The sequence below is a fragment of the Bombus pascuorum genome, chromosome 5, assembly GCF_905332965.1.
Source record: "Bombus pascuorum chromosome 5, iyBomPasc1.1, whole genome shotgun sequence".
Classification (NCBI taxonomy): Eukaryota; Metazoa; Arthropoda; class Insecta; order Hymenoptera; family Apidae; genus Bombus; species Bombus pascuorum.
In genome coordinates, this window is record NC_083492.1 from 6,555,337 (window position 1) to 6,574,515 (window position 19,179).

Here is a 19,179-nt window from a genome sequence, read left to right on the forward strand (position 1 = left end):
ATCATTACGATTTGTCAATTCTGTTCGAGAGTATTAAATTTCAAATTTTTTATTTCTGTAGTTATTAAAAACGTGCCTTTCGAAAAAATAATTGAAACAGGAACACGATTATACAACATCTGTTTATTTTCATAATAGAATTTTTATTATAATCATTACATATATATAATAGATGTAAAAAAACAAATTCTGTATTTTTGGTTGTATGATTTATAGTTTTAATGTAAATTCAAATATTTTCCCGCCTCTTAGCGTGTATATAGCGCCGACGTTTGGTTTTTAAAATAACTTTTCGTTTAGCATTCTGATTAGAGTATAGTCGTAGATACAACGTGTAAGATGTTGATGAAGTACATATTTAATATTGCATTCCATTTGCGTTTTAGCTTAATAAAAACGTTGCTAAAGTTGCTGGAACGAATTCTGTGCTTACAATTAGTGTAGGAAATAATACAATTCTATCAAAGGAGATTTCAACTTTAAATGTGGGTATGTTCCAACTATAAGAATGACTAAGAAGCTTAGAACGAAAAACAATAAGGAATACAGAATAAAAATGAACGAAAAGATAGAAAGAGGAAGTCACTGACATCAAGAGAAGGTATTTCAGTGATTAAAATATTTCTAATGTAAATATAGACGAAAACATTTCAAAAGTATTTTTCTATATAAAAGATATATTTTAAATAATATGAAATTAAAACTATATACTGAATTCTTTTCCATAGCTAATATACATATTTAAATACAGTTTTAGATTAGTATCTTTATTAAATTTATTAAATTTGAATTTTTTAATGAAATTAAATCCATGTTGGGTGATTTGAATGAAGGCTACTGTAAATGTATAGCTTGTCGCAAAACAAACGCCTGGGGGATGTGCATCTAGGTATCTACGGTTTGTTTTATGACGGAGCGGAGGAAGAAGAAAGGTATTAAGGCAGGCGCTTCCTTTAAACAATATTTACTCTTACTTCCATATTTTTCTGTAATCTTATCTTCTTTCACTTTACAGAATGTCCCGACTATTTCAACGACCTGTTATACGTATTAGCAACCAGTGTTACTAGATAAAAATAGGTTCGGATAACGACCTCATTTCACGATATTCGGGAATATGGATAAAATAGTTTTCCCCGTGTACTTTCCTGTTATACTGGAAGTTTAAACGCATTATTAATATTGTAAGTATATATCTTTTTGTTGAAATTTCTATTGTAGAATATAGTGTTTTAAATTGTTATTGAGTTATAAATGATACCATATACAAAATATATTGTATAATAACCTGAACAACTGTGTAAACTAACGAGGATTATGTTTAGTAAATTCGGTTAAATTCTAAGATTAAATAGAAATTTTTAAGGGAATTCACGATTATGCTCTATTTTGATAAGAAGGTGCCATAATTTGTGATTTATTTGCTTGTAAATGGTCTGTTGATGCAATTTCAAATTTTGTAAAAAGGAGTTAACACAGTAGATATAAAATTATTAAAAAGCTGAAGATGAAATCTTCTTTTTGCTATTATAGCAATTATTTTTTAATGTAATGAAATAAAAATTTATATATTTTTGATATTGAAAATTAAAAAGGAATTTTATATCTTCAAAATTAATAGAATGAAATAAAGAAAGATTTTTTTTTTAATATTTTATTCGGCTGTGGATTCCCTTAACTCATTACAACGTCCGTGTACTTTCCCTTTTTCTATTTCTATACATTTGACAAAAGTTTTAATTTCGAAAGCTGCTAATGAGATTTACGATTTAGAAACTTCACTTCGATGGTAATCTATCTTTGGAAATTCTTTATATTCCATTTGGATATTATTTGTCTTCCATTTTGCATATCCTCGCAGATCCTCTCAGATTTTTGTGCAAATTGCCTGTTAGTATTATCAGATAATGCCAGGAACGTTATAGATCGATAACTTTGATCATTCTTACTCGTACTACTTATCTTATTTTCCTAGAAAATTATTCTGTTAAGATATCGTATATGTATCTTCTTCACAAACGTAAAATTTCAATTAAAATTACTATATCTTTTTAAAACAATTCTATTTTTAATTTTCTCAAATTAACCATTTAGATTAATTTAAAACTAAAATACAATAAAATAAAATGTTTGTTAAGTATTAAATTTTTACTGACTACTTATATGAACTCTGAAACGAAAAAAATATTGAAAAATTTATTACATTATACTTACTATTATAAACATTTAGCAATATTGAATTGTATTTAGTGGCAACAAAAAGTATTTGTTCAACACTGTATTTATTATAACATTTACATATTAATTAATTAAGTCCAAGCACATTAAGTTTTATATCATTTGGTATTGTTTTAATATAACTGCAAAAACTTGGTACTATGAAAATAAAATGTGAAAATAAAACCTGATCAAAATTTTTTGTGACCACTATATATACGATTTCTTCCATTTACCATACATCTAAATCCATTCTCTAGAAATTCTTTCAACGTCATCCCCATAAACATTATGTACACTTCTATTGACTATTGTCGTACCAATAATAAAAAGTGTACATATAATTACTTATGTATGAGGTTCGATTACTTATGATGGAATAGTAAGAGGCAACGATTATCCGCTAAGACAAAATAACATAATTGTAAAGGTAAACTTTCATTCATGTTTCATGGAGGAGACTTGTGTTTTATGTTTGTTTCATGTTACAATGAGCACCCATTATTAAACTACGGACTGTGATTCAGGCCGGGGTAGGCACGTGCGATGTGTGCGCGGACGAGACAGCGGTGCGAGGCGCAAAGCGCAGCCGCAGTCGTCGCTCGGATCTCGATCGGGCCGGTTGTGTACTGTGTTTGTAGGTAGATTCGCGAGCTACCAACAAGCGTCGTTTAGTCCATTACGAGCCGTGCGATCGAGATGGTCTTTTTCCTAGTTTTTCTATATGACCACGCGTAAGCATTGCTCTTCTGCAGTTTGTTTTGCTCCTAACATTTATCTATCTCGCGACCGTGTAACGACATTTAAGTAACGATCGCTCGTTCGTTCTTCCTTTTAAGACTTTAAGAAAGTGAGACAGAGAGACAACGAGATAAAAAGAGTACTATAATTCAAATCATCATGGATCGATCGTCGAAAATGATTCTACGAAAGATCATTATAGATTTCGTGTGCTTGCTTATTGGTAAGTGGATCAACATATTCATGCGTACGTATAGATGCGCGAACGAATAGTCCGAATATTTCCGTGATTCGTAGCACGAGTGGTAAACGACTGGCTTGGAGAGATTCCTTTGTATCCGCGCCAGAAGAGTACGATGAACGATGATTACGTTATATCGGGCGGCTGTCAGATTGACAGTCGAGGCGCCGCATGCGGCCCGTTTGATCTCTCAGCGAACTAACCTTTAAATTGGCAGGTGCTTACCTCATACGGAATTAAGAATCTATTGCAATGTAGGGTAAAGTAGGGTTATTTCAGTGAGAAAGATACTTGAGCCAAGCTAAGTAATTTAACTTGTAATTCGTGAAATTTGGTTATGAATAGTTTTTGACTGATATATGTTTGAAAACAGACTGTTCAACTTGCTATTAGTGGCGTAATAGACAATCAAATATGTAGATTGTATACATCGTATACATTGAGAGGGCTTGACGGCCATGGTTCTCTACGAGGACATAATTGTTACTCTTCAAAAGGAATGAAGTTTATCCAACTAAAATCGTCAGTTGTGATTATAATTCTGTGTATTACTTTATTTCTAGAAATTAGTTTCCTATTTATTTTATTATTTCTTATATAATACCTCCTGATTTAGATAACTTCACCATAGCATTATCCGAATTATATTCATGTTTTCCATATTCTTTCACTCTGAATCTAAAGTTACTATAAACCCATAAACAATGTATTGTCATTACTAGACTATTGATGTTTATAAAAATCCATATTTTTATAAATATAATTAAGAAACTAGAGCTTAGGTAAATCTGTTAGATGTTGTAAAGATTTCTATATAGATTACTATATGGTGCAAATTCTTCAATTGTATTCACAAAAATATGAATTTGCAAAACTATCTATAATCTAGTCATTACGCTATTAAACTTTTATCTAGTACTATTAGTACGATTATTATGTCGTGAACAAATATATACTATTATAAATATACGAGTCGCTTTCTAGCTCGGAATGTACGTTGTGCGCGTCTGAAGGTTATTGTTTAGGTAGGCGAGCTTCCAATGCTATATGGTACATACCAATCGGGATTCGAGTATTCTAATGCACGAACGACGGATCGATCGTCTGCTACATTCTCCTAACGTAATTTAGGCGAACCTAAACAAACGTACAACGTGCGTTCGATGCCGCGATACCGATAATGCTTTTTCAAGCATTCGAACGTTTTCCGGTTTGCACTTCTTTTTCCTTTGATCCTTTAGGTATGTTTTCATTGCGTTATCTGCGTGCGTACGTGTCTTCCAAACGAATTCTTTAGTTTGTTGCTGATTTTTTTAGTTCGTTGATTTTGGAATGTTGAATTGTGGAAAGGTTATGAAAAATTGTTTAGATTATCTCGGTAAAAACAGGAGAATAGCAACACCCTTTAGCTCGATCGATTTAATCTGAGAAGTGGTGACACGGTTTCGTTTAACAGGTTATCTGGTACACTGCAGTTATTCGATATTCTTTCTATTTCATAAAAATTTGATACCTAAGGCAAACTTTTTAAACCAGAAACTTCTTTTTTATTAAACTGTCTTTATTGCAATATATCTCATGAATATTAATGTAAAATTTGATTAAGATTTATTAATTTATGGAAAGACAAAGTTACGAGGATTGCTTAAAATAAAAAAGAGCATTGAAAAAATCGTAAAAAAATTGTAAAAATATTCGAAATATTTCTTTGTTTCTTATCTATAATATAAATAAATATGATGTACAAATGTACAAAATTAGAGATCAGAATTAAAACAAAATGAAGAGTGGAAGATTTCGATTTATTTAAAATAATTTTAAGTGTTGGTCTTTTGTGATTTATATTTTGTAATTCGTGGTTGCAGAATAATATACTTATTTTGAGTTGGGCGATTTTTTCGAAGGTCTCATTTGAAATTCTGTTCTTCTCGAATCTGTCTCGGTGTCGCAATGTCGTCTGTAGAATACAAAAATAAGCTAAAACTCGAGAAAAAAATATCTTTAGACGTTTCTTCACTAGAAAATCTTTATTCATTCGCAACATACAATTCAATAATAAAAAGATGGAATAAAAATTTATCATATTGACGATTAAGTAACTTTTTCGTAGTTCATAACCTAATTTAAAGTATTTATTTGCAAAATAGATTATCATGGAATACATGTGAAAGGAGCTAAAGTTGAAATAGAAAGTTGATTGTCCTTTTAGATATTTATTCTTCACGTTGGCGTAATCATTTGTCAGAAACGAAATTTATTACCGAAAACGAGATTTATTGCTGTTTCTGGTTCACCCGCCATCATCTATGGTTATTCGAAGCAATGCCGCGTCGCGTCGTTGAGATCAAAGAATATTTACGATGTACAAAGGAAAAAAGAGGCAAAACAGAAAAAGATACGGGCTGTGTTAAATCGTGCAACTTCGTAGGTGAATTGGACACGTAAGAATAAACACATACTATGTGTTATTCAATATTTCGATATTTTAAAGTTATGAACTCATAGTATTATTCACGTACAGTCCTATCCGTAAGAAAAGAAAAAATGTAAGATTCATAAATCTGAGCTGTGATGTAAATTTCTAAATTTTATTCTGTTACTGAGTTTCTGACGTGTAAAAAGAATTGGCGATGGACAGAATAGATGATATACGAGAGCGTTGTTTTTTAGATTTCGAACTTTGTAGGTTAGATAGAGAAACGAAAAATACTTGATTCATACGTACACAGGTGTTAGATATACGATAAAATCGACGAAAACTGACGATTGTCACGAATTCAAAAGGTTTTCACACGTTCTAGAATTTTTACCATATGAATTTCTGCTATAGTTACATCTGTTTTATACTTTAGAAAGAGATAGAAGTTAATAGAATAGTATTATACTTGACATTTTGGTATGATAAAACAGCGAAGAATTTATTCAAATGAACGAGTCAGAAAATAATTCCTTGTTCTTAAAATTTCCTAAATCTTCACATCAGATATAAAAAACTGCATACTTTCAACTTTTTATATGAAATAAATATTAATAATTACTCATGCTATTGAAGATATGAAATTTATATCATTATGCTTGGTAACTTAACCTAATCTCTCTGGTGCTATACTATTATAAGGTTAAACAACAACATACTTTCGTATTCATTTCTTTTTCTTCTTTTTCTGTGTTTTAGACTGCGTTTGTAGTAGATGCATGTTCCGTTTATATTAAAATTAATAATTAAAATTAAATATATAGATTCCTAAAAGTATATGCATTTCGATTTTCAGATGTTTCGTTCGTAAAAACGACATTACCTCAATACACAGATTCATATGTGTATAGTTTAATATAAGTTGGAATAGTGTACATAATTCACTTCTGAAATTAAGTTCACGTTTTTGGAAGGCATGGTTCACAAAAGTCACGAGTAAAAGAGAAGAGACAAAGTATTATGTACCTCTCATTCGACAAAGAGAAACGCGACCGTCCACTGGCCACAGATGAAAACCAGATAATACAAAAATGAGTATTATTCATGGCGGGAAGTAGGCCGAGGGCATTTTCGTCTCGAAAGTTGCTCGCAGGTGTCTATTTGTTCCACCGTTGTTTGCGCGTTTGTCTTCGAATTCAACATGTGAATAAGCTTGAATCGCGCAGGTTGCTTCATTTTCTTTCTTCTTTCTTTCATAAAAATCTATATTTTAATGTATCGTGATCAATTGTTGTTAATGAATCGATGTCAACGACAGCTATAGGCGAGTTACGATAGCCGCGGCAAATTTGAAATCATATTGAGAATAATAGCGGATCTCTGTTTTTATTAGATACATAATTGTTTAATTGAGGTTCCCCTTGTTTAACACTGAACCTGCTAGGGCAGTTGAAAGGACCAATTTGTAATTTCTCATGACAATTTTGTTGATTTATGTAAGTTTTACAACTTTAGTAGTATCTGCATCTTTAAGACATCGATTTTCCTCAATTATCCATTTTCCTGAATGACTGGAATACCTATAACTCAGTGATTGAAATATTTATTGGATACTATATAGTAATAGTTTATTGGATATTGTAATAACATAATATATTCTGTAGTGTGTAGGCTGTTATTATATTATTAAATATATTGAAGTATATGCTATGGGAGGTAGGATGTTGATTTAAGATAGGAGTGTGTTTTAAAATTAAAATAATTGGTACGCGTGTAATGTATGTATAACGATGGAAATAGGCGGAGGCACTATGTGATTATGTATTTATGTTGTTGCTTGTGACGAGGGAGGAAGGTAGTCGATAAATGAAAATGAAAAATGTATTTTCATAAATCCATTATGGAAGAAGTTACCGGGCCAATAAGTTAGTAATATATTAAAGAAAACGAGAGTTAAAAAGTATACGCATATATAATACACAGTCTAAAGAAATGTTATCGTTTAACTCATAATGGTATGTTAACAATTTCATAAATTTTCAATAAATTTTCAGTGACACGTTGATATTGCTTCGATGAAAGTAATTTAAAATAAAAGTCAGTCTCAACGGATTGTTCATTGTTCTGTAAGTAGAGCAAGAATTAGCATGATCTAATAGTGGTGTATGGTCTTTGATGACTTTGTAAATAAATAATGCCGATGTGCGAACTGTCTGACTGATGTCTGGATAAATATCGTGTTATGATCGATGTGGATCAATAAATACACGTCTAAAAAAATTTCTTATTCTTGCCTCGCTACAATGTAGAATCTAGATTTAATAAAATCGAATGAAAATGACAATTAGAATCTAAATATAAAGAGGAAGTTTAAAGGGAAAGACATTATCGATTTAATTAATTTTAAATTTACAACTTTGAACTTGAGAAATATCAAAATATAAAAATCATAAATCAAACTATATAAGGATATTAAAGAATATAACAATTAAAGTTAACAGATTCGAAAGGATGCTTTTCCTTTTAACACCTAGCCGGTATTCTTTGACGCGCTGTTCACTTTTTGCTGGGTATTATACTCGATCTTTCCAAGTATAACTGGTGGCCACTGAGCGGAGCGTGTCTTTTACGATTCTCTCTAATAACTGAACCCTTTCAAACTTCGTTAAGCGGCACAAACAGGTCCGGTTCAGTGTGTAGGGCATTAGCGGCAATTTTGTCGGAACCTGTGTGTCACTAGGCCTCCCTGTAATACATGGTAGATCGAAGCCATTCAACGAGCCGCAAGTGCAGATTAGCCGCTCAAAATCGCCTTGATTCAATGACTGAATGGAAGGTCAGTAACTCTCTCGATAGTCTTGTTGCTTCGTTTCGTTAGTCGGTGTTAAATACTTCCCACGAATGTCCCTCTCGCGTACAGGGTGGTCTTTCTATATTATTTATCTCTTTATTACCTCGTTTTTTTTTCTTTTCTCCTCTTCTTCTACAATAAAGATGAGAAAGGAAATTTTGCGTTTAAGTGTTTAGAGTTTAATTATTATCGGTGATTTTGCAAATTAATATATTACATATATTTTATCAACTCCTACTGGGATGTATTTTTGGGCTGGAAGAAAATATTTTCGTTTCTTCATTGTTAAGAGTAAAAATATTTTTATAATTTCTTTTTAATTTGATTAAAATTAATACTGGTCATTTAATGGTTGTTCGAGGATTTTTTAAATTACAATGTTCGATCGTAAACAACATTAATATTGTCTTTTTCTCTTTCTTTTTTACCTATAGGTAGGGTAGGATATAAAATTTCTAATTTTTTAAGTAAAAGATCGAATCGAAATATTTTGTCCTTTTTCTCCTCAAGTGTATTTTGGTAGATTGATTTACATCAATACAAGAAAGAAGTGTAGATAAATGTTTATTCGACGGATGCATCTACGATCGATTGATGTCTAATTTTACTACGAAACATCAGTCGTGTGTTTATACTTGAATGAATGTGAAGTTCCGAAGATGTAACATTAATAAACTTCTACACGTACCATACTTGACTGCGCAGCTATGTTGTTTTACAAATTGAACATTCATAAATTACCGATAACTAGCGATCAAAATAACGATATATCGTGTTATTTGTTTGATGAGATTGCAAGAAGACTATTTATCACGAACTTTTGCTAAGCAATGGAATTAAATGCAGCAACCAGATTTTTGTCTTCCAAAAAAAAAAAAAAAGATAAAGATAGCAGTTTTGCATCCAGTGAAACGATATTTTAATAATAATGCAATAATATAATGGTAAAATACAATGACAGAATGCCCAGCAAAATTACGATCAAGTTATCCAATTTCTGTTTATTTCTTCTAAACAAAAAGTTGCTGCATCTTTTCATAAAAGATAAAATTCGATTAAACAATTAAGATTTTTTTGAAGAAAAAAATTAGTAGCAATGCGGATGAAAGAAATAGAAATTAGACAATGTAACATTAATACGCGATGATAAAATTTATACAGAATATTATATGCGATATATAAAACATAATTATAATATTATACAATTTTGAAATTACATAGCAAGCGTAGAATTAGAAATGATTTAAAGGCAACGTACTGATATCGTAATTTCGCCTCGGTTCACCATAGACGCGATGAATTATTGCATATTAAATAATCCAATTGCGCCTGCACTTTCTCGGATGATATCACTGCTACGGTAAATCTACGGTTTTTATTAGGCACCAGACACGAGCAATATCCGTGTAAATGCGTAAGCAATCGCGCGTATACCAGTACGTTTGCGGTTAGCCGGCTCTATAATTCATCCTGAAATCACTTTGCACATCGTTGACAACTGCTTTCATTATATTTTTCTCCTCACACCGTGTATACTACGTCATTCTGACGCGTCTGTGGTATTTTCTTTCATCGATCGTTGCCATTTCTTTTCTCCTCTTTAATTTTCTCCCCTCCTTCGACAATTTCTGCACTGTGAGCCTATCTGTCACAGCCGTGGATAAATGTCGAGCCGAGGAACAGGAAGATGAGTGTTGCGGCGATGTGCGCGAGTAGGAAGCGCGAGGGAATAGTATGTCCGCGAGCCATGAAATATCGAGGCGAAAAGGACACGATCCACGACTGAGAACGCGATACCATGTGAACCTCATTGCCTCGAAACCGTTACCGCCGCCACATAACAGAGTTGGCTCAACTCTGGAAAGGTCGTTCGTTAAACAGTCTGACCCTGCAATATCTTTGTTTAAAACGTTTCCGTCGTTGCATATGTACCGATAAAGTATAAACGTGTGCGCATTGTTAAGCAAAGGTATTCGCGAATTTACGCGTCAGCTGTGTTCTCTATCTCGAGAGGTCTGAGTCATTAGCTTGTCTTGTAATTATTGTTTATCATAATAACTGCCTCTCATCTTAATCACCGTGCTTACGTTTATTTCCTAAACTCTTATCTTGCTAATTACTTCACTCTGTGTATAGATATCTTGCGTTCTAACAAATTTGCTTACCTTGCATCGTATTGCGAAATAGTACAGTATATTGGGTTGGTAAGTAAGTGATTGCGGATTTTGTCAATACCACTTAATGAGAAAATCCGCAACCACTTAGTTGCCAACCCAATAGTACAGTTATGGTACCGAATACAGTGCAGCAGGATGGATGTAAGTGGAGATTTTTTCTCTGTATAATAAATACGTAAAAATCGAGAAATTATATAGAGTTGACGACACAAGTTAAATGATATAACAACGATACACCACTGAGTGTACTCATATCTGAGCCGATTTAAGCCATCGCTTAAATATAATTTTGGAAATTTTCTCTTTTGATAAAAACGTATGATAAAATACTGGATCGTTGTTGCGTTCAAGTAAAAAAGAATATCTCGCCAGAAGATAGAGAATTATGCTTATACTTTTTCTACCGCCTGTAATGTGTACGTAGGTGTACTTTATTCCGAACGAGTCCGGCCGTTTAGATGGAAATTAGTTGATGGATTTTGTTTCAGGTATTCGGATAGGGGGAATTTATTTAAATGTGAATGATGTGGGTGTTTGTATTCACAGGATGATTTAACGTTGTGGGCGTAGAGATTGATGAAGGGAACAGGTAATAGGGAAATGTAGTCAAATGTAGAGAGGAAGGTGATTCTGATAAAAGATCAAAGTCGTTGGAAAAGGTTCTGCGCTTGGAATGTTTGTTTGTGGATTTGTAATTTTTAAAGCGATTTGTTCGAAGAACCAGTTACAGAATTGTATTTTTGTTTTATTTCATATTTATGATTGAACGTTTTACGTAATTATCGGTAAAGTTCGCTTTTAAAGTTAAACATTTTTTTAAATTACAGACCTCAATCGTAGCGTTAAGATGAGGAAATTCTACTTGTGTAGCATATCCTTTGATGGTTTTCCTCTTCTTCTTCAAACTCCAGTACCAGTTTACAAAATTACTGGCACGTATTACGCGATGATACGTTGTACTTAAAACACACGCTCTGGAGCAAGTTTTATTATTAAACGATGATAAATAAATCGCTGCTAATAATCGAAAGCTGATGAATTAATAAAGTTGTTTGAAGCGACGAGGTGTGTCGATGATATTATCACGATAGAGCAATTTATTTCTTTATTTCGTTGTTTTTCTATGACGAAAATATAAAAATATTATTATACATAATAGTACACGCTACATTATTATTTACGTACATCAAATCGTATAATACGTAGATAAAAATTATTCCAACTGTTCTTTGAGTTATTTATGCGTATAAAAATATGGCGAAAAATGGATAAATAGAGAACGATATAACGAGCTACGTAGATGTGACAAATTGCTTGCTACTTTATTTTTGGAACTTGTAGTGGAAAGTCTCTTTTGTTGTGCGTAAAGTAACATATTCCCTCTCGATGGTTCCGTCATGTTCGTAGTAGCCAGCAAACTTCTACATTTCCTTTTCGCGGCTCGACTTTATGATGTAATAAAATATGTAGAAGTCATTATCATGGCAGATAGCAAACTTATTTTCGAAATGCTAGACACATCAAGTCGTGTTTCACGTTATATTCATTTACTTGTATAAAATATAACAAAACAGAATAGAAGATGAAGAAGATAACACTGTTGAAACAATCCCTACAATGTAACTGTAATCTACCACATCTTTACTTATCCGATAAGAAAAATAATAAAATATTCTAACGAAATAAAGCTCTAAATATAAATCTAGCCAAAACTTTCAACTAAAATTTCAAGCTTTAACATCAACAAATTTGGCATAAATTTCTGCACAAACATATCTAGAAATGAATTCTAAGCGATAGTCGTATGCAAATAATTCCCAAGGTAATTCTATGCGAAACTATAAATATCGTTATTTAAACACGTCCACATTTGCAAAAATTTGTGTAAAAACAAAAGCAAAAGATTGTCAAACGATATAATCGAATTGTACATTTCTGAAAATCGAACTCCATTAACCATCGCGACATGATGTTTCTTTTTCCAACTATACGAAATAGCCTTGAGATTGAACAACGTATCTGTTTGAGTGCAAGTTGCGGCTAGAATCGAGGTCACTCGACGTACAGCTTCGCCATGGTGACGATCGTGGAATCGTTCGCCTGTTTATTGCCAAAAGAGCACAGAACGACGGAGAGTAACTCTCGCGTCTCGAATACAAAGAAGAACGTGACAGAGACGCTTGTGATACGTTTTATTATCGGTACGATCGATGAAAAAGATAGGTGAATGGCAACGTGAAGCAACGGTATAGTTAAATGGTTGGGATGCTTAGTCATCCGGTGCGCAGAAATTCGCGTCGATGACGACTGCTCGAGGTATACCTATGCTTTCAAATAGATGTCAAGGCGGATCTAAATCTGTTTTGCTTAGACTGTACGTGATATGCCCGTCCCGTTCGTAATCGCGAATAATACGCACGTATTGTGTTCATTATCAGTCCTTGCATAACACGCGTTCACCAAGTGCATTCGAACCGCGAGTATTACAGCCAGGAAGATTACCGACACGGATACTGTTACTGCAAATTGTTTTCGTATTCGTATCGATTACGTTTATTGGCAGCGAGAAACGCGAGAAACATGTTGATGCTCGCGATTCTCCTTTCACATTGTATTGTTAGATGAAATAACAGAAAGCATAGTCGGTTTATAGTTGGATCACGTACGTTCGGTGTCATTTAAAATGGAATAATAGTTACGTCTCGATGTCTTTAAGATTTTTATTCGTACATTAGTACGTTTCTTACGTTTTATTGTTTGTGTATAAAATTAAATTACATTAAATGTATATATATTTATTTTTAACGTGTAATAAATAGAAAGAGAAAGATCGATGTATCAAAGGTAAATTAAATGTATTTCAAATCGTATAGAACTCGCCATTGTTTTTCAAATTTGTATCATGTAATAAATAAAATTTATAAACAAGGATATTGCAAATATTAAAGTGTACGATTTTTAAGTAACATTGCACGTTTCACGTACGATCGTGATTGTGATACGTGTATTTTTTTCTCAGATTAATTTAACGTTGGTGATTACTTAAATTTGATAAACGTGTGACGATTGTATATAAACGATTTAGGTTTGAAAATGATGACTCTATTTACGAGTGGGTAATATCTTTCTTATCTTCGTGTGTACTTTTTGTTAAACATATGCGACGTTATGTAAGTTGGAGGAACGCATGTACGTTTGGGAGTTGGATATTACTCCACTTGTAATAATATTGTGATAGCAATGGCGATATTTCTACAAAAAATTCGTTTCTCGAACTTGTGCGTTTCATAAATAAATCACTTAAAAAGAGGATCAAAGCGATAACGCATAATTCCTGAATAATTCATGCATAAATAAGGAGAAGCAAATGAATAGAATAATTTGTAGCTCGGTTTAATTTAATTCGAAACCTCTCTCTTTCTCTCTCTCTCTCTCTCTCTCTCTCTCTCTCTCTCTCTCTCTTTTCTCGCCTTTTACGTCTAGATAATCGAATGGGAGTTAAAACTCGTTATCCGCCTGCGAAGCGTTGAGACTATCTATATCAATGATTTCAATTTTTCACGAACAACAGAACAAACAAGTTTGTACACGCGTAACGGAGAATTAATGGAAGCATTTATCCAGTTTTTGCTTGTTACATTTACCATAGAGCGTTAATTAAAATTCTAAATAGAGTACTTTTATCCAGAACGGATGTTACGACATCGAGTATAGTGGTTCAGATAAGCATGCAACCCAATTAGACGAATGACAGAGAACGCGCGATAATTATCGTTGATTATCGTTAACGGCTGTCGAATAGTTCGAAGTTTAACTTTATTCTAACGAATTTCACATTTTTCATTGTTCCCAGTCAAATCAACTTCCTTCAACTCGCGATTAAAATAGTAACAGACGTAATAAGACGTTAAGAATATATCAACTCGTGCTAGTTCAATGGTCGCCCTCTTACTATGTTTAGTTCCAATTTAACGCGAATTCTACGTTTAGTTCGAATTCTATTTTACGTTCGATTCCGATTCGTTTATGTTCAAGGAATATTGTCACGCGCAGTTTGTAATTTAATTATACAGGGCGTCACGCAATGACGGAACGACACTACGTAGCGCATCGAGGCAGATCGATCAACTCCACTTTCTATTAATTTCTAAATTATAAAAGTGTAATTATTGTTAGAATTTAATCTTGAAGTTAAGATTAATAATCTGTGGAAGACACAATGTTTATGTTGAGATAATATTCAGTGATGTTTATTAAACAGAATTACAGAACCTGATGTATATAAGCGAGTGATATAATTAACGACGTATACAAGAATTGTTGATTGTTGGCCAGTTACTCTCAGACTAGCCTTAGGTAGTGACCCATGATCCGTTAAATACTTTGAACCCTTCCCTCTATACAGTAACGAGTATGACCTGTGTAAGTGGCCTGTTTAAATGCCTGTGTGGGTTAGGTTGGGGCTGTGTAAGGGTATTGTGCCTACGCGTGAAATATCGTTGTATTCCAACAATTATAAAATAAGTGTCCAATATGCAATTCTCAAAAAATAAATTACTCTTGCTGGTACTATTGTACGAAGTCCAACGTGTATAAGCTACTTATCCTTTGTGAAAACGGGGAATAACATTTTTTAGCGTGGAGCTTCCTCCTCGGAAAGATTAAGCTGGAAAATTCTGCAGATAATCGTCTCGGTAGACGTTACTTCTTTGTAGGATCAATCATCGTTATAATAATCTTCAACTTGGGTAATATGATTAGGTCGTTATATCGGTGCGATTATCGCTACGATATTGTAATTTCAAAGTGCTTAACACGTTCGTCGCCACGTCGCACTTATCTATGCGACGGGTATACTTCCGTGGGGATCCCGTCACCAAAGTATGGTGACGCTCTTCTTGTTCGAGTTAATTAAATATACGATATTATATATAGGATATACAACATAAAAATATTAAAAATATATTATACCATACTTTTTATTAATTTATATTCTGGATAATATGTTACATTATTCTATATCGCATGGTATTCGTTAAAACATTCCAAACACATTTGGGGTGATCTTGGGCACTTCGAACAATAGTTATAGACTCCGTCATCGCTACTCTCCTCACTTTCAAATATATTTTCACTTTCAAATATATTCAAATATATTTTACTGAACATTTTGAGGATGAAAAAATCACTGATGTACGTCTCACAAGTATGCTTCTTGACTAAATGAAAGATCTGAGATATCTGTCATGAAATCCCTCGGAATACTCTAACTGGAAAGCTTGTCGCTTTCTCCATTTCAGAAATAAATAATCTTTTCTTTACAATGAATCGAAGGTGATAAACGATGAATTTCTGTTTGTCGCTCTATTTACATTCTGCGTACCGGCGGTCGGATTTGGGCCCCGCAGGAAACTTAAACTTAGGAAACACGCTGGGCGACGATGTGTTAATTTTACTTGCGATCGCAAAGTTCATCAACGGGTACGTACAATTGATCGAAGAACTTTCAAAGTTTCGTAAACGGCAAGAAATAACAATTCAACGGAGGAGTATATTTAGCTTGAAGTTAAAGAAAAAGTGGAACAAGAGTAAAATGCACGTTACAGCGTTGGAAACGACTGGAAATGTCGGAGCGATTACCCACCAAAATTTCACCCCTTGTCTGCTATTCAACGAGGCGATAAAACGGTGTGTGAGTTCTTGGAAAGGCAATCCGTGCGCCATGCCAATAGCTCCAAAAACACACGGTACCTCGCATATTTCTAAATATTACCGGCTGCCCCTGTGGTCAGCAATAAATTCCAGGCACAATCACCGGCGAATGATCATGAAACTTCAACCAGTGCGTAAAATATATGCAACAGCGGTGAGCTCGAGCGTAGTCCGTCTACATAAATAATGACCACGTGTGATCCCGTGCGAGTAGCTACAGTTGTTACAACCTGCTCACCGTATTGCCTCGTTTTGCTTAAAAGCGAGCCTGACAATTATCTTAATAGCTGACTCGGTCGAGCCGAGGTATTTCCAGGTAGCGGAGGCGAGGCATCTCACGATTTTCATCGAATAAACAGCGAAGGATAACAGCGTCAGTGTTGCACCGGCTGCTACGCCGTAATTTCACCACGCCGGTTTATTCCTGATTTTTCCGCCCCTTTTCGCCTCGTGTTGCCATCTCATATTAGATAGTAGCGATAGATAGCGCGAACGACGGAACCTCGGTAGCTTATCGATCCATGGTTATCGAAAATTATGGAAACTCGTTGCGCGGCAAACGCAATGCGCGACAGATAAGAGAACTGCTGTTCAATTTTCGAATTATCGTAGCCACGGTTGATCGTCCGCTCGCTTGTGGAAACGTCCGGGTGAAAAAAGAAAAATCGAATCGACGCAACCGGTAATCTCTGCTCGATATCTGGCTGAAATGTGACGCAACTGCGTTGGTGATCGGCGAATTATGAAAATCGACTCGTTGACTTATTATGCCTGGGTTCGGCCAGTAATCGCAACTGATAAAGTTGTACTTACGTACGTTCCGTTGAAACAGGGTGTGCCTTTTAATGTGCTGTATAATCTTTCAACGTGGCGTTTCTAAGCTCGTACAAGGTGAGAGGAGACGCCGGTAGTTAGGCGGTTTTGATTAAGTGTTTTGTAGGGATTTTTTTATCCATCACTCGTGGCAATTGCGACAGCGATGATAAGCATAGGAAAGATCGTTGAGGATATAAATTGAGGATACGATGTTGGGAAGTTTTGCGATAGATTTCTGGTAACAAACGTAAGCATATTTCCAATAAGATGTACGAATCAACGAAGATAATCGAACGATAAAGAAATTTTAAGGCGAAATTTTTTAAATTCTTTAAATTCAATCTTCCAAAGTTTTCGAACTTTGTGTCTTTGTTAAAAAAATTTTCTTGCAAAGTTCGGTCGTGTATCTAGTGTTAGAACGCTATCCAAATATATCAAATATGAATCACGAGTTGCAACGTACATTACGATTCAAGTTATAACGTCGTCGTGTTGTTTAAAGTTTCACAGCGAAAGATAAATGTTGTACCTGTTTGTTTCGACATTTTTCGCGCATCAGCGTCAATCGAATAATAAACCTTCGATCGACAGTTTAACGTTTCGTCATGTTCGCACATCAATTAAAATGTCAAACGTGCTGTCGGACGATTGTCAAACAAGGAAGGAGCGCACATATTTTGAACCGCGCAGTACCGTAGTTAGCGCACGAGCAACAAATTTAGTTATCATTACACGGATAGTCATCGCGTAATACGATGATGTCTCGTTTATGTCAAGGACGATGTATGTATCGCTATTCGCAACGAGCGCCATAAATCTCCTTTCTACTTATGCACGTACGATGACACTCGAAATTAGCAAGTTCGGTCACGTTCCTTTAAGGAAGCGTCAATTGTTGTTTTGTACGTTTATGGAAAATCTATCTAATGATAACGAGGATCTGATAGAAATCTAAAAATTGAAAAAAAAAACAAACACAGCTTTCATTTTAGTTGATGTTTTAAGCAAATTGTTCACAAATGGCCTTTAGACATATTTAGACAATGTTTTGAAATAACTCGAAACGTTCTTCTTTTTTTCAGTTATTTTTACAATTGGCTTGAAATTATGTACGTATCGTGCGTTGTACGAACCAACAACAATAACATTGAAATATTTTACAGCGTAACGGTATTCGCAATTGCATATTGGAAAACGCAAGTGTACAAGCTTATGGGTGCGAGGACATTGCGAGAAAATATTTGGAGTGTAACGCTACTATCGTTGACATCAAATCCTAGTCTGACTCAAGCGGAACTTGAGACACGAGTACATATCATCCGATGCTTTATTGATCTAATGATCTCACCATATTTCTTCCGCTTACCGTATTAATTAAGTAATCTTTCGAGTGAGTACATAGCCGTATTCCAAGCAGTCGTGTAGCGTTACATCATGTTGTGCTGCATACATATAAATAGCTACGCGCAGTGGCATGAAAAGTAATGTGCACGTTATGTTAGATATATATATATATATATATATTGGGTATATATATATATATATATATATATATATATATATATATATACACAAACACACATTGGACAAATTTGGGAAATAAAGAAAAAATTATGTCCTTAGTTCGCCTCGAGTTTGATTTAGATTTATCTTATCTTTGAGAGAAGTAGAAAGTAAATGAACTGCGGATTTTTATGCATTTCTGATAAATCGAAAGATGCAAAAATGCACCTATAGATATATAGAATATATAAGGTGCGGTCGAGTAACATGTACAAGCGAGTATGAGGTGATTTTTACGAAAAAACGAAGGGAAAAATATAGAATAAAATTTTCTCCTTTTAAATTTAGTTTTCGAGAGAACTTTGGGTATTCGTTGAATATATGCGAATTCGGCTAAGTACCGACTAGACAGGAGTAAATAATTACGAGGCTATTCTACGTGCGAAAATAAGCGAACAAATTTGGAACAAAATTTTTCCGTTTAAAGTTGCATCTTCACGAAAGC

At 33.9% G+C, this 19,179-nt stretch overlaps 1 protein-coding gene and 1 long non-coding RNA gene across 3 annotated transcripts in view; both read left to right on the forward strand.

Annotated features, from left to right (window-relative positions):
• Positions 1–221: 221 nt before the first annotated feature.
• On the forward strand, positions 222–1,460 carry LOC132907379 (uncharacterized). The gene is made up of 3 exons (XR_009658159.1): positions 222–601; positions 729–932; positions 1,016–1,460. It is a non-coding gene; the product is annotated as an uncharacterized LOC132907379 (long non-coding RNA).
• A 1,332-nt stretch (positions 1,461–2,792) lies between these two features.
• Positions 2,793–19,179, forward strand: part of LOC132907435 (putative phosphatidate phosphatase) — a 59,902-nt gene continuing 43,515 nt past the window's right edge. For both annotated transcript variants that reach the window (XM_060960550.1, XM_060960551.1), the window contains exon 1: positions 2,793–3,181. In XM_060960550.1, coding sequence (XP_060816533.1) covers positions 3,118–3,181 — 64 coding nt within the window. In that variant the 5' untranslated portion in view covers positions 2,793–3,117. The remainder of the gene's footprint in view (positions 3,182–19,179) is intronic.